This window comes from Rhagoletis zephyria, unplaced genomic scaffold, assembly GCF_001687245.7.
Source record: "Rhagoletis zephyria isolate East Lansing unplaced genomic scaffold, Rhagoletis_zephyria_1.1 Rzeph_scaffold_00176, whole genome shotgun sequence".
NCBI lineage: Eukaryota > Metazoa > Arthropoda > Insecta > Diptera > Tephritidae > Rhagoletis > Rhagoletis zephyria.
This window is the reverse complement of record NW_016157260.1, coordinates 42,425-63,851: the sequence shown is the minus strand read 5'-3', so window position 1 is coordinate 63,851 and position 21,427 is coordinate 42,425. Positions and strand designations below refer to the sequence as shown.

The window sequence follows — 21,427 nt, the reverse complement described above, 5'->3', positions numbered from 1 at the left end:
TTTGGATATTTCTCTCTTGTGAGCGAACAGATGACATTTCGCCGGAATTTGGCAGTTGGTTGGTTTCTGTTGGAGATTTTAAACGAACGCACCTTATGTTCCCGCACTGGAGTTTGTAGCAATTGTGCGCGATGGAGCGAACAAACATGGCGCATTCGTTTGGTCGGTGTTATGCAGAAATTTTGTTTGGCAAACTGCGTGCAATTGTTGTTGCAGCAAACTCGGAGAGAGCGAGTTTGGCGACTCTCACAGCAAACTAATTTTGTTTGGTCAAACTGCAGCAAATTCGGTGTTGTCATATACAAAAATTTTAAATTTTGCGCGTTATGTACATCTGAAATTCTCATTTCGTGTTGGCAATAGCCATGAAAACCATAATGAACGTGCAACCCTGTGCCAAACTCGACATAACCACCACCGAGCAAACTACGCAGCCGCCATTTAATTTGGCAAACAAAAGTTTGTCTGCATAACACCGACCTTTGTTGAACGAAAATCTGAGAGCGAGTACATGAAAAGTACCTAGTGAGAGAAGGAAATCAAATTTGTGCCGAAAGCCGATCCAGAAATTACAGATCGGCGTAATAGCTGAAACCAAAGCGATTTTTATTTTCTTAATTTCGGTTATCTTATAGAAATTTTCAAATAAGATGGTGTCAAATCATTGTTCTCCGCTTCTGTACAACAAATACATCATTAGCCGTGTTTTATTTGTCCAGAAATTTAAGCTATTAGCTTATTTTGTATGGAGGACTTACCCAACATAATTATATTGGCTTATGAAAAGTTATCTTGGCTTATATATTGAACAAGAGGCATTGCCATTCAGCATCGGAAATTTTCTCCTTCAGCCAATCAGAAAGAGGCAAAAACTTACTCTGACGCTATTTGCAGTCAAACAACTGTCAAAATTAGGCTAACATAGGAAATAATTTCGTTTTATTTGACCAAGATTTAGCTATTTGCTTGTGATAGTTGAATAAAACATGCCTATTTTTACATTTAGGTCAGATCTTGTGTAGTTGGATTATGATTTTTTATCTTGATAAAAGCATTTGTAAGGTGGCTATTTTTTCCGGATTTCATCACATAAAAATTTAAAACATATGCTATTTCACACCCAAGCGAATAATAACAAATATTTAATAGAAAACAGCTAAATTTTTGCCTTTATATCGAAATATCAATAATGTTGTCTCCACGAAGCTATCGGGCAAATGAAAATATAGCTGTCAAAGTACCAAATTGCTGGCAATATTTATCAAGATAAAAGCTCTGTTAATTTATGCTTGCCAAGAGCAATATGCGGTCTCCATGGGCAAAATTTTGCCTCGTAACATTATCAAGATAAAAACTTTTGCCTGTGGAGACATCTAGTAAGCATACAAATGAAATTCTTTGCCTTGCCAACGTTCACGCTAGGGCGAATTTATACAAGGTGGTGTTATGGTCTGATTACGCATACTTCGCATAACTTCGCACAACTTCGCATAAACTTCAAACTGTAATTTCGTATGTACTTTGTATGTATTCCATTACCCAGAAGTTAGCAGAACTTTTAAAAACTTGGCGATATTGAGTTTAGATTTAGCTTCACATTTTCTTAAGCTACACTTTTAGTGCTCTGGTACAAATGGTTGTGCGAAGTTATGCGAAATATGCATAATCATACCCTTACTTCCATGCGTCCAAGTTGCGTGTGATGACAGACAACTCCGCACACATGAACCAAAAATTTAAAACCAGGCAAGAACGCGACGTTGTATTTGTAACTGGTTTTGAGAAAAGTTTACCAAAGCGGGTTCGTCAGCTGAGCATTTGTTTACATCACACTTTACGCTTTTCTTTAACTAAAGAGTTAATTCAACACGACATGTTTTAAAGCTTTTTAATGAATCATTTTAGCCGAATCGTATGTTTAAAATGACTTGCAATAATTTTGGTTAATTCTGGTTTTCTTTGCTTTTACTTTTTTTCGTTTTCCAGCGAAACCAGATGGCGTAGAACCCGCTCAAAAAATCAACTTTTTTCACTCCCTTGTTCTTACGTGATCTTGTGTCTTCGTTCATGCACAGGTGTAAATTGGGTGTAAATGCAGTCCTAGGAATACTGGCCGATTCTGAACAGAAACTCCCCGAGAGTTTCCTCTCTTTTCCCTTTCCTCCTATCATGAATAAAAATTCCCCCGAGGATTTTTTATATTAAATGGCCAAGTTGAGCTCTCAAAAGCGTCAAACAGCTTTTTTGATGTTGGAATTTCCTCCTCGCAAGTTTTCGGGGAAAAAGCTACTACCTGGGAGTTAATTATTGGTGGATTTCTTTCTCGGGAGAAACAAACTCCCCGGGAGTATTAAGAATTGGCCTGATAATAAAATTAACCCCATTTCGCAAATACTGGACACGAAATGTAGTTTTGTTTCCCGAATGGTTGAAATTTTTGACTGTTAATTTTTTTAACTTTTGTAAAAAATGGATTAATGGCCCTATTATGAATGGCAACTAGTATCTAGTTGCTGGTCTAGTAGCCAAAAGGCTACCAGTATCGTACTTTGTATTATGTATAGCGATTAATCTCAGTATACAGAAAAGCGCAGACAACGTCCAAATTTACTTTTTTGACTTGTGCATTTCGAAGTAATTGGCAACTTTGCTCCGATGCGCTTAACAATTTATGTAAATAACAAAATCGTCACAAGCGGGAAACCAAAAATTTCGCGACCAGACTCAGTAGCCAGTTGCTATACATTTCACATCGGCTATCAGTTGCCATGCATAATAGAGCCATTAATTTCGATAATACTACCGATAGTGAAAACTGAAACTATCGAATGGCGAACACGATGCTTTGGCCCGATGCATTTCTGAAGAGGACGCAGCCATTCCCTACTCACTTAATATATAATTGAAATCAACATTCGACAGGCGTTTGATTAACAACAGTTTTTAAGTTACTCTGAAATTTTCTTTATTAACGTTCATATAACATTTTTGAATCCATCAAAATAAGCACCTGAAATAAGAGAAAAATTAGTTAGTTTTTCTACAAAATAAATTTATAGATGTAATAAATACAGCAAAGATTGTCAGTGTAGTTTAATCATCAAGATTGTCTTTATGACAGGGATAACTAAAAATCATCATTAGCAATGATATTATCGAGCTGTAAATGAAAGAATCCTTACCGATATGAGCAAGGATCATTGTCTTAACGTGGTTTAAAGCAGAACTGGACCGTAAATGCCTCCTTTGTTCTTGCATTCCTGAATTAAATAAATTTATTATTAGATGGCTTCTACTTATACTTACATATAAGAAAAATTACATGTTTAGTCAGACGAAAGTAATCAACATAGGAAATTCAGTTATATGCTTGTCTACTTTAATTATCATCATGAACGTGCGTTGTATGGAAAATTAATTTAAATGAACTAACCTTAAAACGTCGTTTACACCATAATTAAATGCTGCCACATTTTATACCATAAGTATTGGATGTCTTGACTTAAACTTCCTTAGATCAACGAAAATTCCGAAGGAATCCATTTATCCAGAAATTTAATCCACATTATCACCACTTTCTTAGGTGAATGCATGCAATTTAATCATATGAAGGTTTAGTTCATCCACGGAAGCTGAAATAACAAAATTTGCTTGCTTAATCAATTATAAAATTAGTCAGATTTCCTAAATGCATTAATACAAAGCATCAATCTCTAAACTATGTTTGATGGAAACGCCTAATTTGAGCAACTAAGTCCCAATTTGGCATTTCCACGTGGTTGTGCATATTGGACATTTTCTTCAGGTATAGTTTAGAAATAAAAGAGACATGCTTTGCATTGATGCATTCAGGAAGTCAGCCAAAAATGTTCTAGATAGGAAATTCAGTTATATATTTGTCTATTTTAATTATCGCAAACGTAAGTTTGTATAAAAAAATGTATTCATAATGAACTAACCCTAGGCACCGTTTAAGCCATAATTGAATGCAGCCACGTTTTTCTTCACGCGCCTAAAATTAAAAAAATATCTACATAAGTGTTACGTCTACTAATAGTCAATATACAATTTTCTAATCCTAATTATCAGAAGTTTTAACCAATCGTCAGTATTTATCCGACTGGGGCGGTAATATTAAGCATCATGTTTAAACATTTTGATAAGTCGATTCTTCTTCATTGAAGTTACCTTTTAGCAGCAGACATCAATTAACCTAAACGTGCTTAGGTCGACAATTTTCAAGGAATCCATCTATCCAGCTATTCACCATTAAATGCAGCCATGTTTTTCTACACGCGCCTAGAATTAAAAAAATACCTACATAAGTTACGTCTACTAATAGTCAATATGAAATTTTCTGATCCTAATTATCAGAAAGTTTTAACCAATCGTCAGTATTTATCCGACTGGGGCGGTAATATAAAACATCATGTTTAAACATTTTGATAAGTCAATTCTTCTTAATTGAAGTTACCTTTTAGCAGCGGATATCACATAACCTAAACGTGCTTAGGTCAACGATTTTCAACGAATCCATCTATCCAGCAATCCAATCCACACTATCACTAGCGTCAATACAGATCTTGGAGATTCAACTCTCAAACAATTTAATCCACGATGCTTAGTTGAACCCCAGCGAAGCTGAAATTAAACCACAATTTAATTTCGATAGCCCGGTCAACGCAAAAAGTATATTATCCGCAATATCAGCAAATAAAACCAAATCGTCATTTTCTTTCCGACTGGGGCGGTATACATAAACATCATAAAAATTCAAATTACAAAATATTTCTTTTAAGAACTCACCATTTTTTGCTTAAGATTTTCTTAAAATTATAAAACCCGCTCACGGAGAATCCAAGGCACATGTTGACTGGAAGCAAATCCAAAATGAAATGAACGCTTCCGCAGCGCCATTTGTCGACGATTTATTTATCAAGCAGTAGTACCAATATTTAAAACTGATGAAGGCGACACCTATATGTAAGTTCGTACCAAACCAAAGTTCTCGGCAGTGTTGCCGTTTTGTTCTTTTAACCCATTTTGGTTATTTTTTTCTTGCCTGTGAAGTTGTTAATAGGGAATTTACATGATTCAACTTTCACAGGCGATTAGTTGAACCAAAAGTTGAACGAAAGCAGGCAGCCGACCAACATCACTGCAACCGATTAGTTGAAAGGCAACTAAAAATCACCTGAAATATCGCCTCATGTAAATTCGCTATAACGCAGAGTTTTTGCTGCATTTAAAATGCAACATTTAGCACTTTCGAACATGTGTTTTCGAAGAGCGTTCATGCTATCGCATTTAGCAAATGTACATTTACGCGAAATCGATCCAGATTTCTATCAGCATCACATCGATGTTGAATTTGCGTAACTTTTCTTTATCCAAATAATCTAAAATAATAAATGAAATCTCCATCGGCGCTCACTGAAACGCAGCTAGCCACTGTATACGCGAAAAAGCAATGTTGCCACTTTTTCTCATTAAAGCAAATGTAATCTCTGCGAGCAATGGGCGATCTCAATTAGATATTTATATTCTAACATATGTATCAAGATATAAACTTTATCCTGTGGAGATGGGCAGTAAACTATAATTGATTTCCACCAAGCCTTAACTGCAGTTTATGCCGTTTGAAAACGAAGATAACAACTCGAAGGGGGTAATTCCACCTATTAGGCAGAAGAAAACGAAAGGAAAAAAGCAAAACTTAAGGAAAAAATCTTGCCGATGACTCCATGTTGGAATAATTTGAACTTCTCTGAGCTCTTAACTGCAGTTAAGCCTTTGGTGGAAATAGGCTATTAGCAACTACAAGCTTGCACTGAATTATACTAAAATTTAAATGCTATAAAACTGCATACAAAAAATGTTTATATATTTTCGAATTAAAAAGCTTAAAATTTTGATGAAACTATTCTTTTTTCATGTTTATGGTAAAATCCGCCAGGGTGTGTGGAGCGGTTGTTTAAGCGTTTACACGATCAAATATCGGTAGCCATAACACTATAGCTCTGATCCAGTACTCCATGAACTTACAGGATTTTACACGAAGTTGCAGGAAAAATGTTCCCGTACTCAACAATCCTCCAAAATCCTGTAAATGAGAGCGACTTTTGGAGAGTTGTGTAGATAATGAAGTTGCAAGATTTTACCCGAACTTTTTCTTCTGGTAAAATCATGAAAAGTGTCAGGCAATCACTGGTTGACGTTTTTACAGGAAAAATGGTTTTTTGTTCCCGTACTTTTTGTTGCTACTCACTTTTTACTCTCACTTCAGAGAGTAATTTTGCTATTTGACAGTTTTACAGGATTTTTCACGAAAAGTATTGGATCAGAGCTTATGTTGTCGCACATGTTGGATAGTGTAAACCTCGCTTTTATTGTAAGGTGTGACTGTAAGTGCTTTCAGAAATTTCTCAATTTGACATCCTTTCGAAATATATTGCATTGTCACGTATGACACCACTTTATTACGCGACTACAAAATCTTTTCTGTAGTGATGTGCTGAGTCAATACTTTTAAGTAAAGATCGAAATTCGGTACCGATTTAAAAAGTATCCAGTACTCCCGATACTCGGTACCGAAACATTTAGGTTTCGAATAAAAGCGCGTATGGAAAAAACGGTTCAGGGAGACTCGCCTATCAAAACCCGAATGTAGGAGCCAATAGAGCTTCTAATACTGATTCAAAATAAGGATGTATATATGTATATTCGCATAATGCAGAGAAACTCTTACTTGTTTGAAGCACTTTTGTTCCAGCTGAATCGGACGATATCATTTTTGTATGCCTGGAGCAGATTCTCTAACCAGTTAGCGACAATTTTCGAATCGGTATCGGTTTTGTTGACGTATGATATGAAATATGTTTACGCCAACAAGTGCGATATTGATCCGAAACTTGTCGTTAACTGTTTACAAAACCACCCACCTGAAAGGCTTCTTCATCCGTCAAAGCATTTTTCTTGAACCTAGGATCGACTAAGGTTATAACTGATAAAATAATATTTCTCTGTTGGGATAAGTTCAAGTGTTGTAGCCGATAAAATATAAATTAGTAATGAAAGTTTTTTCCAAACTTGAAATGCATATAATGACGAAGGTGTAATGTAATGTATCGGGTACCGAAAAAGAAAACATCACTACTTTTGTTGTTTTTACATCGCCTTTGTGCACTGTTGCTTCGTCATTATCAGTTTTTCAGAAGATTTGCAATTTGCAGTAATTTTTCCATTTAGTTATATTTAAAGCAACGTATTATTCACTTCACTTAAAGGAAACTTGCAAACAAGTGGAAATTGTCTGCGGTTAGTAAACTAAAAAATGTATAATCAAATCACATTCTTATATTTTAATTAAAATTTTATTGTTTAATTGCGTAAAATTTTAGGTAAACGTTAAAGATGTTTAAAATACTGTTGATTGTAGCTGCCGTTGTTTGCGGCTGTAATTCTGAGCTGCTTCGGGTCCCACTCAAGCGTTTCAAAACAGCCAGGCACCATTTTTCAGATGTCGGCACGGAGTTGCATCAATTACGTATTAAATATGCAAATGGTGGTGTAGCTCCTGAACCGCTTTCCAATTACCTAGATGCGCAATACTATGGCCCAATATCTATTGGAACTCCCCCGCAGAGCTTCAAAGTAGTTTTTGATACAGGTTCCTCAAACCTCTGGGTACCATCGAAGAAATGCCATTTAACGAACATCGCCTGCTTAATGCACAACAAGTACGATGCTACAAAATCTAAAACATACGAAAAAAATGGCACCGAATTTGCCATACACTACGGTTCTGGTAGCTTGTCTGGATATTTATCATCTGACACTGTAAATATCGGTGGACTGAATATTAAAAACCAAATTTTTGCCGAAGCTATGAGCGAACCCGGACTAGTATTTGTTGCAGCGAAATTCGACGGTATTCTTGGCTTGGCTTACAATTCGATATCTGTGGATGGAGTTAAACCCCCATTCTACAGCATGTATGAACAGGGTCTTATCTCGGCACCAATATTTTCCTTTTATCTTAACCGTAATCCTGCTGCACCTGAAGGAGGTGAAATCATATTTGGTGGGTCAGATCCAGAGCATTATGTCGGAGACTTTACCTATCTTCCTGTAACCCGCAAAGCATATTGGCAAATTAAGATGGACTCCGCTTCAATTGGCGATTTGCAGCTTTGCAAAGGAGGATGCCAAGTTATCGCCGATACAGGTACCTCATTAATTGCTGGGCCCACACAGGAAACCACTGCTATTAATCAAGCTATAGGAGGAACACCTATAATGGGTGGACAGTATATGGTTTCGTGTGATATGATACCTAAACTTCCAGTAATTAAATTTGTATTGGCCGGAAAAACGTTCGAGCTAGAAGGCAAAGATTATATATTGCGTATCGCGCAAATGGGCAAAACTATTTGCTTATCCGGTTTTATGGGCATGGATATACCACCACCAAATGGTCCACTATGGATTCTAGGAGATGTATTCATTGGTAAATACTATACTGAATTCGACATGGGTAATGATCGCGTTGGTTTTGCCACGGCAAAATGAATTTAAGTAGTTATAAAAATAGAATAAGTCTGATTGGAGGGAGAATGATATGAAGACAGAAATTGAATAGAGTACTATCTATGGCGAGTAAATTTCCATGCAACAACATGTGGCGATTTTGTGTGCATCAAATGTATTTTCAGGCTTTAAATAAATAAAATTGATAAATCAAATATAACCTCGTATAAATTCGTTTCACTTGTGAAATGTGTGAAATGTCCATCTAAACATTAATATTTTTCTTTATACATATATGTATGTAGGCCGATAAGAATGTACTAATGTAAATGTACTTTGTTTACAATTGACTTACGCAAGGAAGATCCATTTTACTTATGTATGTATGTTAATGACTCATTTGCATTTTTTTATGCAATCCCCTTTATTTTATGGTATGTGTGCACGTCAGGGAAATTGCCAATATTTGCATTCGAATTCGTTATGCGAATGATTCGCACCATTTTACACATTCGCATTCGCATCAAATGATACGAATATTTTGCGAATGCGAATGTGTACTTGGGCACTTAACGACCACTACACAATCGCAGCTTAACGCACATACATATCGAGCCTTATTTTCGATTTTATCGTAAGCGACAAAAGGCAAATTTTACAGGAGGTATTTTTATTTCATCCTTAAACGGTGTAATATTTTATTTAGGTTTAGATGGACAACAAACAGCTGGCTTTTAGATAGGACTGTTAATTTTTAACGCACATACATATCGAGCCTTATTTTCGATTTTATCGGAAGCGACAAAAGGCAAATTTTACAGGAGGTATTTTTATTTCATCCTTAAACGGTGTAATATTTTATTTAGGTTTAGATCGACAATAAACAGCTGGCTTTTAGATAGGACTGTTAGTTTTTTTCATATAATTCGTACTATTCAAAGGTATAATGGCGCTTACGATACTTTTCGTCATTATGCTGGGAGGCAATGTTTCAAAGTATTTGCGTTTATGATAGTTTTAATATTGTGTGTTCTAGCCATTTAAACAAAAAGGAGAGCGGATACTTTATGGATTGTTTGAATAAACTCAACATGATTTTCAACATTAACTGATTGGTGCCTCTAATAGAGGCCCTTATTATGAGCTGCATTCGATTTTCGATCTTCGCTGGCTATCGAAGATCGAAGATCGAAAGTGGAATTCGTATTATGAGCTATGCAAGCGTGTCGAAATTTTCGTTGAGTATCGAATTTTCTGTCGAACAGAATTTTGCTTTCGATGGTGTAGCGAAGTGTTAGAAAATTGTGAAAAATGTATGATTTTGTATATGTTTTCTTACATTTTGGCGGCTAGACATTAATTTTAAACAATTTTTATTAATTTCATGCAGTTCTAACATCTTGAATACTAAACACAAGCTCGAAAGGCTGGTTTTACTTGTGAAAGAAAATCCCAATACTCTGTTGGCACGATCTCTGAGAACAAAATCGTAGCGCTGTTGATAGTTTTAAAATATTTTAAATAGATTTGGCTCACAAACGCCTCTTTAGATGGTCGGAACTTTTTAATGAATCTGTAGACAAATTTCTTAAATATATTTTATATCAAAATATATTCGAAAGACTAATAAACTTAAACTCTCTTAAACATTTGCTACTCCTGGCCAGTTTACTAAGCTCTCATCCTCTGACGAATCGTTGAACCAGAACTCGTTGTACTCATTTTACCACGTTTTTATAAACTTGCTTTCTTTTTTACTTCATTTTAATTAGAACAAATTTACATAAATATGTATAAGCACACTATTTAGTTTGCTCGATTTGTAAACAAAGCTTCTCAGCGGTGAAAAATATACTATTGTGAACAACCTAAACGAGCGAAATTCACAATAGCGCTATTCTTCATCGAATGAGTGCCATAATACCAAATGCAAATTCGTTCGCTCAGCACTTTCGACCACAGTCGAAAATCGAATGCAAATCATAATAGGGGCCAGAATGTCCACAAGTGGCTTTTGTAAATGCAGCTTAAATCCTGTTCAATTCTCAAACAAAAGGGGGAAAAAACAACGACATTGGACGCCTCTATTTGTTATTTTTTGTAGTTTTTTTTTTAGGTAATGAGACAAAAATAAAATTTTATCTTTCACTAGAAAAAGTTCAGTGCAAAAATCATGATATAAGAAGATTTTTACCAAGTTTTGAAATTAATTGTTATATTTCTCGACTTATCATGTATTTTAAAAATTAAAAATAGAGAACATTTCTAAAGGAAATCTTTTAATGCAGACATTTCGCATTCCGAGAATTTGTATTCGCGAATGTGAAAAATATGACATTCGAAACATCCCTAGAGCACATACATAGGTCCAATAAATACTCGTACACATACATATATGAATATGAACTGGTTTGTGTTTCCACACTTTTATGGGGCTTCTTAAAAGCAACATGCTGGCGAAAGTCAATACTGATAATATTTTGAACCAGCGGGTCAGCATATTCAATAAATTATATAGTAGGTACATATATGTATATCGTCGTTTAAAGTACAACCCGCGTAACTGACATTTGCTGCCGAAAATTGGATTTGCTCATACAAGCTGTTGGCGCAATCCTAATCCATTCGTCCTGAAATATACCAGCCGGAAATGCGATTGTTTTATAAAAAAGAGAACCATTTTTAGTGTTTTTACTCTCTAGAAAACAATTGGTGCAACCTCACTTACGCGGTTTTGCATTATGTTGATAGGCGGTTTTGTACTTTAAACGACGATGTGTATGCATGTATGTACCCAGTAGAAATCTCAAGCATACAACATCGCTGTTAGTGGCATGAGCTTGCTGCTGTGTATACATGCCAGTATAAATGAACCTTCATTTCCATTTAACTTGTACTACTGTTGTATGCATATGGCTGTATTAATGTTTCAAACATGCAAAAATGCATTAAACGAACAGTATTAAAGCATTCTTACAAGATCCCCACATGTAAATGGTACTTTTCTGTTACATTTTAATATACGGGGACATACAAACAAGTGGCACTTACATATGCAAATGCACATCTTGTAAAAGCCCGTTTGTGCTGAAAATAGTATCGCACAACACGTCCGTTCACTAAAATTTTTGTACAAGACTGAAAATATTACAAAAATTCCACTTCAAATTTATCAAGAAATGTACTTAAAACAACGACAACGTACATTCGCTTGTAATTCGCTAGAATTTAAATTTATTCGTGGAAATTCATGACTACGCATGAATTGTTCACACTAATTCACTCATATAGCAAGCATCCTTCAAGAATGCATACAACCGATTTCTACTGGGTACATAAATAAGTATGTATGTATATGCATTAGGTTGGTCGTTACCTTTATTGGATTTTTGTAAGCAGAACCCCTGCAAAAACAGATTTGGGCTACCCCTGCAAAAATCGTTGGACCATGTAGTCTATTTGTGTTAAATTGGAGTACTTACAAAGGTGTTCCTCTGTGATGCTGTATCGGCCCAACTCGTGTCTCTGCGCCAGCTTATTGTTTGTTATCCGATCACTGCTCGTGTTTTAACGAAATGTCATTGAAGTTGATCATTTGAAAGCACATTTGCATGTCTGGCTGTAGCTGAACGTGTAGAAATGCTCGCTGTTAGTTCTTAGCTCCCAGCATGTTCGGGTTCGAATGCCATCAGAGGCAACACGTAATTTTAAATTTTTGGCTTGGTTTTTATTAATTTCGAAAAAGCATTTGAGAAGTGAAGGACAAAAGCGTGTACAAACGAAAAAATTAGCAATAATGCCATTGTTAATATGTTGGAGTAGTTTTGTGCTACTCTGATGTAATGCAGGGATGGAGTATATGGTCCTGCCCTAGGACATCGCAATGTTAATTGGACCATATTTTTTTATGAATTGTGGTTAATTTTGGAGTACTCCTTGATCCTTAGGGAGTACTCTTTACACGCATGCATTGCGTAGTCGCGATTTTTGCAGGGACTCTTTGAAGTGCTGCCAATAACTGCATAAACATTTCAGATTATAGGCCTGTATGCAGCTCTCAAGAAAAACAAAAACTCCATATAAAATGACGTACAAGAAATGGCTAAGAAATTTTCTTGAGTCAAATTTCCTTAAGGCAGTACGCAGTTCCTAAGGAATTTACTACGCTTTCTACTACGGTTTGCTAAAGCTTTTTGTGAAAAAAGAGCACAAGGCAACCCAGGTTTGCAACAGAAATATATGCCCGTTCCATTATTTCTTGAGGAAAGAGTGAGGCAACAGGCTGTGAGGTATCAAAAATGTCAAAATTCCTTGGACACACACACGAAATAATGGAAATTTTTCTTGACCGTTTTCTTGAGAGCTGCATAATGCTCCTGAGGAAGGCACGGGCTTGTGTGCTGCTATTTAATGGCCTTCCTCAGACTTTCTTAGATTTCAGGGTTGTGTGCTGCATTATTATTAGATAAATAAATTTAAGCATTTGACAATACGTGATTTTATTAAAAGAAAATTATAAATGGTGTTGAAAAACCAAACAAACGCTCGTGCGACAGCTCTATTTTTGTGTGTTGTTAAAATGTATACATGGCGTATTGATGGACAAGCCATGTATTCTTTTGTGGATTTNTTGTCGTTATAGAACGCCACTCAGTAAAAATTTGGAAAAGCTATCACAAATTTTTGTGCTGTCGAACCCAACCAAAAAATGAAGAGTGAAATAACTGTTATCAGACTGCGTCAAAATAATCGTTGGGTAATAACCATGATAAAAATATAAGTTGCGTTCGATAACAAAATTAGCGAACACCAGCCAACAATCAAAATCAAGAGAGTAAGCGAAAATTCTGTCCCAAAGAGATGAAAAAGCAAAAAAGTAAACGAACAGGAAATTAGCCATTACTTGCAAAAACCGGAAGAAGAAGACACACCAGCTGACTTTGTTTATGTTTTATTTGTAAACAAACTGAAATTCATGTTGCCTCCATAGAGAAAAAAGGAAAGTGAACGTTCAATGTTCGCCAGGAACATTTCTAGAAGTAAAAACTAGTTGGCGCTATCATAAAGTCAGTTGGCGCTATCATAAAGTGAACGCTTGCTCTCTCAATTTTTGTGTGTTGGATAATTTTTTGTCGTTATCGAACGCCATCCAGTAAAAATTTGTAAAACCTATTACAAATTTTTGACTTGTCGAACGCACCTATAGTAAGGTAGAACCGCTGAGTTACCTTGACATTTCCAAACATTTTAATTTTTAAATTTACTCACAAACTCACACACACATTTTCATTTTCAATCTCAAGCAACAACAATTTCGAACAATTTCAATTTTTTATTTTCACTTTTATATGATTTTAAAATGTTGGCAAACTTCAAAAAAAAAAATCATGGCCGACAAAATGAGAGAACAGTTGTACCTGGTAATAACCATGATAAAAACATAGCAAGGTATAACCGTTCTCTCAATTTGTCGGCCATGATTTTTTTTTGAAGTTTGCCAACATTTTAAAATCATATAAAAGTGAAAATAAAAAATTGAAATTGTTCGAAATTGTTGTTGCTTGAGATTGAAAATGAAAATGTGTGTGTGAGTTTGTGAGTAAATTTAAAAATTAAATTGTTTGGAAACGTCAAGAATTTTAAAAGTGACTCTCAGCGGTTCTACCTTACTATATTTTTATCATGATTATAACTATAATAGAGCAATAAAAAAAGCGATTTTCTGATAAAACTTATAACTGTTATGTCCCTGCCACAATCAATCAAAACGTGAATTTTGGATTTTTAGTTAGTTAATGCTTTTTGTATTTCAGCGACTATGTGAAATAGGGCATTTCTATATAAAGGTAACGATATGTGCATAAATGTACCTACCGGCATAAATTGAAGCAGTATTTTGATGTAAAAACAACATACCCTTCTTTCTCCATATGATGATGAGCTCGAAAATAGTTTTCCCCAAGAGTCTCCACATTAGTCTAGTGTTTTTTTGCAATTAAGAGTTATGTAATTTGAAATTATTGTAGGTATAATCACACAATAAAACTTAAGTTTGACAGTTTAAGGCAACAAACAATTTTTGCAAATGTATAATTTTATAAAATAATACAAATTGTTTGCCTATAGCGCAAGCACTCTAGGTTTAGATTAATATACTTTTGAAGAACGGTTAAATTAAATGAAAATGTGTTTTGATTTCAACCATGGGAGAGTATGGAAACTGTTAACTTTAGACCCGTTTTTATCGAGTTTTATACCTTTCGGATCATGATATGTACTATATGCATATGTATTTGCTTTGAAAACAACCGAAAAATACTTTCAAGGCACCGCGGAGCATATCTGCATGGTTACAAATTGCCCATATGCAGCTAGCAATTTGTGGATAAGTGCACTTACGTACAATTTATACAAATATATATGTGCATATGCCCACGATAACAAACCTTTATCAGCGGGTACAATAGATAAGTAATTAATTTGAAATTTTGCCTATTCATCGGAGCTTTGATTTGTGAAAATGTGAGGGAGAATTACTGAATTTCATAATTTATAAATTTATAGCGGCATAGGGTACATGGGTGCGTTCAGAAATGCATGAAGCCGAAGCATCAGTCTCTTATTTCTACACTATAATTGACGGAAATGTCCAATATGCGCACCTACGGTTAAATGCCGAATTGGAACTTAGTTGCGTAAATAAGACATTTCCATCAATTATAGTTTAGAAATAAAAGAGCCTGCTGCTTTGGCTTAATGCATTTCGGAACAGTCCTCAAATTTATGTATTTATTATAAAAACACTTAATTATTTGTGTTCTTTTTTATTTTTAGTCAAAAGATTAGTAATGACAGCAATAAGTTTACATTTTGTTAAAATATTTGGGCTAATACTATGTGCTATTTATTGGCTAATACAGATAGGTTGAAAAATTTAAACTGACTGCAGGTATAAAGTGTGTGTTCATTGACTATTAACATTACAGTGTTATTGTGCTTTGATATTTGTCACCACATTATCTGTTTGTTGTCCCTCTGGCAATGTGTTTTCTGAAGTCTGATCCTGTTTTTGCACTTTAGCGTTTAATGCCCCATTACTAATTTCATCATCCGATTCTGTGGTCTCTCGAATAGCGGCTTCTTTGCAATATGATTTATATAATTCACAAGCCTCGTTAACATATCGATTGAAAACCTCCGGTTTGTCAGCATATACATGATGACCCGCACCCGTTACAATTTTAATATCCACAAGCGAATCTTGGCGTTGAGCTTTAATCTTTTCCCCTGATGACGAATCAATCCATGATCGTGAGCCATATATGAAAGTTATAGGAATATCTGCACGTACATCCTTAATACGATGTATCATTGGATGTTTCGCCCAACCAAATGATGACATCATTGCATGGAAAGCAGATTCACCGGATGGTGTTTGTGCATTGCATTGATGAATGTATTGCGGCAATAGATTGTTATCTTCTTCAACAGCCGCTGCGAATTTACGAGTTATATCCGGTCGGGTCTTTTCCACGACCCATTGACCAAGAGGTCCGGCGGCACGTAATGCCCATAGTGGATTAAGAGGTGTTAGCGCATATGCTATAGCACGAACCCAGAGTGGTATTTGGCGGGTGTTGTTTACATCGGCAGGTTTTTCTGGAAAACCCCACGGATCGGCTAATATGAGATGGTTGACTCTTTCCGGATATGACAGCGCATAACTAGATGCTATAAAACCGCCCATTGAATGGCCTAATAATACCATATTATTAATATTCATTTCGCGTCGCCACTCTTCTACAGACTTAACAAATTGCTTCTCACAAATAAGTGCATCGTTCGAGAAAGTAGGCCTCGAACTGCGGCCAAAACCCAATACATCCATAGCATATACTGGACGATCTTTGGCTAGTGCATCTAAATTCATGACCCACATAGCCACACCAGCACCTAAGCCATGTAGCATAACTAAAGGCACTTCTTTTGAGTCTGTATTCAGGCTGATTGTCCATACTTTATCCGCTTCGCCGATTGCCGGTCCAATATCAACAAAGAAACCGCGGTACGGCGTTTTTAGGAAGGATAAAATCTTTTTTTCGACTGCGCGTAACATGTTGGGAGAACTGGCAGTCCAGTTAAACAACCATTTCCAAAGCCAAAATTGTCTCTCCTTGCATTCCTGAAAGTGAATAATTTAAAATTTAAAACAACTGACTGCTACGAAAAACTAATAAAGAGCCAAAGTGCTGTCAAGTTAGAAGCAATAATTACTACTTAATAAACTAAAATCATTAGCAGAGCAATGTAAATAAGAATAAGGGCTTTTTCTATTAAATATACCAAATAATAGTTTCCGCAAACAATAGCATAACAAACGTTTTAAGTTCCCACTATATAATTCTTGTAATGCTTACTCTAAAGAATTATATCCCACCTTATACATATGTATATATGTACATATATTAATATACATACTATGTATTTCGCAAAGCGATATTATATTAAAGTTAATTTCCATATGTACTCGAATTTGCATAATACATATTTTTATTTCCTTTAACATTACATTTTCCTCACTTACACAACTTCTCCACACAATACAAATACGCATATTTATTCACTGGTAAGCTACGAACTCACTAATCATGATTAATTGTGCTTTGTACTATGCCCTCAGTTTTTAGATTCTCTCTGAATCATTTTCCCTAATTAAAATTAGCAAATCTTCCACTTGCCTATCAATTCCCAACTCACCTCTATGTCCATTGTGTTTCGGCCCAAGGAATTATGGTTGTCCCGCTGCGATTGCGGCTGATCCAAACTAGCCGTAGCCAATGTCATTTTTAATCGTTCCTTTTTCTATTCTCCTTTTTTTAATAAATTTCTAAACCAATTGCAGCTGATACCATATATTTATGTATGTATTTTACGTTTCCTTTTTTTTTTTTTGTGGGTTTAAAGTTACTCCCGTTCCTTGTACAGTATTTTACGTTTCCTGTTTTTTGATTTTTCTTAAAAGCAAAATAATCACTGGAATAGTCGGTCTTAATTTGAACGAATTTACTATAGAAATTACAACTACTTCTTGATTATACACACCAATAAATACTTAGAATTTTGATTGTTGTCCCAGAATTATGTATGCAAAAGTATATACATGTTGGGTTAGGAATTAAGAACTTTCGATGGATTTATAAATAGGTAACTTCGCTTATTTGCGATCTGAAAATTAATACTTGTTCGCGCAAGTGAAATATGTATGTATTAGTAATGACTTTGATCTTGTTAATTTTAATGGATCAAAAGTATGTAGTTTACACAACGAGCAATCACGTTATCGGTAATAGTCTTGATTTGTGCTCATTAGAAATTGAATGAGCCTTTTTCGGTTTTTATTATGTAAGTAATTGCGCTTAAGGAATGATTATATTGATGATAAACTTTTTAAACTATTCACCAGTAAAATTATTGGAGTTTTCTTGTAAAATGCTCGGACGCTTGACCAGTAGTGCGTTTTGTAGTGGGAAATTACATGTACTTATATATTTGTATGCATGTACATACCTTTTAGGCCTTGTGTTTTTGTTTCTCTGTTTTCTTTCTAATAATTCTTTGCCATTCCGCCATTTCCAATTATTCGTTTGCATAGAATTCGACAAGGTAGGAATGTTCGATATTTAAGAAAGTATCGATATCATGAATCGATTTAATTCATTGCATGTAAAATCTATATGGCGATATATCGGGCTGAACAATATCGATATCGATTGAGTTATTTCCATCGTGGGGTACTCTTTATCATGAACCAAAAATACAAGATCACGTCTTCTTCTTAGTAGCCCGTTATAATCGCATTTAGGAAAAAAGTTGGGCGACTTTGACATTAGCCGTTTATTTACATTTGTTCGTTGTTTACAATTTGGTGGTGGCTTTTTTAATTTTCGCTTGTGACAACGTGTGCACACATAAGGTAAAGAATAATTTAACACAACGGCATGATTTATAGAAGAATTTGCATAATAAAAATGATTATTCATGCGTTCAACAATTACGCGATTTTTTTTGTTCTCTTCGTTGTTTACTTCTTACAACAAAAGCCCTGTTCGCGTACGCACTATCCTGTAAATCCAGTACTAATTTTACTGGTTTTTTACTGGATATCGTTTTCGTACCCAAAAACTTGTAAGAAACTAGCAAAAGAGGGGAAATTGAGAGAGCAAAAATGACAGTTGAACTTGCAAGTTTTACTGGATTTTTACTGGATAAATTTTTACTAGCAACTATTTGCTAGTAAGAAAAACAGCTGATGGCATGATGCTTATTGTAAATCACATTAAGAAGATAATTGTTTTTGGTGCTTTTAGAGTTGGAATTGACAAAATAAACCTATTTAAATATATAATAAGATGGAAAACACTAGTTTTCTAAGAAAATTGCATCGAAAAATAAAAAATTAATCAGCTGTTCATAAAACTAGCAACTTCTTGCTGGTTTTGCGTTTTCGTACTTTCTTGCATATTTCACTCATTGGGAGTAAATATTGGCTTACTCTCCGAAATTTGGTTACTGGCAAGTTACTGGATATTTTTTGCTGGAGGATACGAAAACATAACTAAAGATGGCGTCGAGATTTCAACAGCTAGAAAATAACTTTTTTCTTTCTTTCCTTAAGGCATGATCTTGTGTCTTTCGTTAATGCTATTGTACCATGATGTCAAGAGATATAAACAAAACGACTCAAAATCCATACAATGGGCCGTATGAATAAAAACCATGATAAAAAAATAAGAAGGTAGAACCATGATAAAAATATAGTAAGGTAGAACCCATGATAAAAACATAACAAGGTAAAACCATTGAGAGGCAGTCTGACGTTTGCCAACAATAGGTTTGTATAGTAACTTCTCCAGTAAAACATTGCAGCCAGAGCGTAAAAGCAAAATAGAGCGTAAAATTGACAAGGAGAGAAAACTAGCAGAAAAAGTTACTGAACGCAAAACTAGTAAAAACTTGCAAGTGAATAGTTGTTGCACCCTTTTGATATTCTGCTGTAAACATTTTACTATTTATAAATCGGTTTTAAACTCTTTGCTTTTCACACAAGCACTTACACAGTCTAGTACATCATTAATATTTCAATTTTCACTTATTTTACTTTTGTTTGTGCTAAACCAATTCAACAAATGGCGGCTTTTGACATTTATTCTTCTTCTTCTTCTGCTAGCTAATTTCTGCTAGTAGAAATTTCACTAGCAAGAATTTGCAGCTCTCCCGTGTTGTTGCGCTCTCGATTTGTTGCTCTCCTGCAAATTTTTTGGGTTATCATACACTTTTCCAGTAAAAATTTGCAGGTTCCAGTACAAATTAGTACTGAACTATTGGTTACTATACAACCTATTATAATTTTAAAATCAAAACTAAAACTCACACACACATTCTCATTTTCAATCTCAAACAACAACAGCTTTGAACCAAGGCGAATTAATATAAGGTGATAGCAGGAGTACAAAAACAAAAATTTACATGTATTTTGTTTTTGCTTTGGCGGCATAAACTGTCAAAATCTGTAAGAGTGAAAATCTGAAATTTTAAGAAAAAGCAATTGCTTATTTTTATTCATACGGCCCAAGGCGAATTACACAAAATCAGCTGAGCTAGTAACACCACCTTATATAAATACGCCTTGATACGGCCCAATTTGTTTTCAATTTTCAATTTGATGGTTCTTTTTTAAATACATTTTAGGTCGAGGTCGAAGAATGAACTCACTTCGAGGCAAGGCGAATTAATATAAGGTGATAGCAGGAGTACAAAAACAAAAATTTACATGTATTTTGTTTTTGCTTTGGCGGCATAAACTGTCAAAATCTGTAAGAGTGAAAATCTGAAATTTTAAGAAAAAGCAATTGCTTATTTTTATTCATACGGCCCAAGGCGAATTACACAAAATCAGCTGAGCTAGTAACACCACCTTATATAAATACGCCTTGATACGGCCCAATTTGTTTTCAATTTTCAATTTGATGGTTCTTTTTTAAATACATTTTAGGTCGAGGTCGAAGAATGAACTCACTTCGAGGCAAGGCGAATTAATATAAGGTGATAGCAGGAGTACAAAAACAAAAATTTACATGTATTTTGTTTTTGCTTTGGCGGCATAAACTGTCAAAATCTGTAAGAGTGTGTGTAGAAATTCAAACAAAATTTTTCAATTTGATATCAGAAGCCGTGCGGCGAAACACATACACAAAATCAGCTGAGCTAGTAACACCACCTTATATAAATTCGCCTTGGCTCGAGGACTAGATTTTATTGTTATCACAACAAAACTCCACAAATATTAGAAAAAAATCCAAATGAGATTTACAGCTTAAATCTAAAATGATTTGGTGTAAGCTAACGGAAAGCCATAGATATTAAAGGGTGATTTTTTTGAGGTTAGGATTTTCATGCATTAGTATTTGACAGATCACGTGGGATTTCAGACATGGTGTCAAAGAGAAAGATGNAAATGCTCGAAAAAGTTGCCCAAAATTGGACTTTCCGAATGGACCACCTAAGACGCAGCCGCGGTCAACATTTAAATGAAATTATCTTCAAAAAGTAAATGTCATGGACCAATCTAACGTTTCAAATAAAGAACCGATGAGATTTTGCAAATTTTATGCGTTTTTTTTTAAAAAAAAGTTATCAAGCTCTTAAAAAATCACCCGTTACTAAATAATGAAATTTCTGCAACAAAATCTTTTTCTACTAAAACTTTCTTTTATTATAGACCATGAACTCTATTTTGTACAATAAATTTTGCTTAATACTACGTATACCTACATATTTATATCTATTAAAGGACTTGCAGCAAATCAGTAACTCGATGAAATATAGTTACCAAGTATTA

At 34.8% G+C, this 21,427-nt stretch overlaps 2 protein-coding genes and 1 long non-coding RNA gene across 8 annotated transcripts; 1 reads left to right on the top strand and 2 right to left on the bottom strand.

Annotated features, from left to right (window-relative positions):
* Positions 1–2,056: 2,056 nt before the first annotated feature.
* LOC108357223 (uncharacterized) lies at positions 2,057–4,928 on the bottom strand. 4 transcript variants are annotated; one of them, XR_001846644.1, is made up of 8 exons: positions 4,807–4,928; positions 4,475–4,641; positions 4,189–4,299; positions 3,960–4,012; positions 3,434–3,632; positions 3,323–3,374; positions 3,183–3,260; positions 2,949–3,010 (listed from the first exon to the last, which is right to left on the bottom strand). It is a non-coding gene; the product is annotated as an uncharacterized LOC108357223 (long non-coding RNA). The 4 variants fall into 4 exon arrangements; XR_001846642.1 differs by lacking the exon at positions 3,323–3,374 and having other exon boundaries at positions 4,807–4,924; XR_001846643.1 differs by lacking the exons at positions 2,949–3,010; positions 3,323–3,374 and adding an exon at positions 3,017–3,127 and having other exon boundaries at positions 4,807–4,925.
* A 2,081-nt stretch (positions 4,929–7,009) lies between these two features.
* cathD (cathepsin D) lies at positions 7,010–8,754 on the top strand. The gene is made up of 2 exons (XM_017608308.1): positions 7,010–7,317; positions 7,401–8,754. The coding sequence occupies exon 2, from the start codon at positions 7,414–7,416 to the stop codon at positions 8,569–8,571; it is 1,158 nt and encodes a 385-aa protein (XP_017463797.1). The 5' UTR covers positions 7,010–7,317; positions 7,401–7,413; the 3' UTR covers positions 8,572–8,754.
* Positions 8,755–15,321: 6,567 nt separating this feature from the next.
* puml (pummelig) lies at positions 15,322–18,204 on the bottom strand. 3 transcript variants are annotated; one of them, XM_017608292.1, is made up of 2 exons: positions 18,097–18,204; positions 15,322–16,711 (listed from the first exon to the last, which is right to left on the bottom strand). In XM_017608292.1, exon 2 carries the CDS (start codon positions 16,643–16,645, stop codon positions 15,518–15,520), a length of 1,128 nt encoding a protein of 375 aa, XP_017463781.1. In that variant the 5' UTR covers positions 16,646–16,711; positions 18,097–18,204; the 3' UTR covers positions 15,322–15,517. The 3 variants fall into 3 exon arrangements, with proteins under 3 accessions (XP_017463781.1, XP_017463787.1, XP_017463778.1); XM_017608298.1 differs by lacking the exon at positions 18,097–18,204 and adding an exon at positions 17,990–18,081; XM_017608289.1 differs by lacking the exon at positions 18,097–18,204 and adding an exon at positions 17,287–17,467.
* Between the last annotated feature and the right edge of the window lie 3,223 nt (positions 18,205–21,427).

Bases quoted from the DNA above. Each gene is read 5' to 3' on its own strand.
- cathD (XM_017608308.1), top strand. From the start codon at position 7,414: ATGTTTAAAATACTGTTGATTGTAGCTGCCGTTGTTTGCGGCTGTAAT.
- puml (XM_017608289.1), bottom strand. From the start codon at position 17,373: ATGACATTGGCTACGGCTAGTTTGGATCAGCCGCAATCGCAGCGGGAC. The intron at 16,712-17,286 runs GTGAGTTGGGAA...ATTCACTTTCAG, and splicing joins GAAACACAATGGACATAGAG to GAATGCAAGGAGAGACAATT.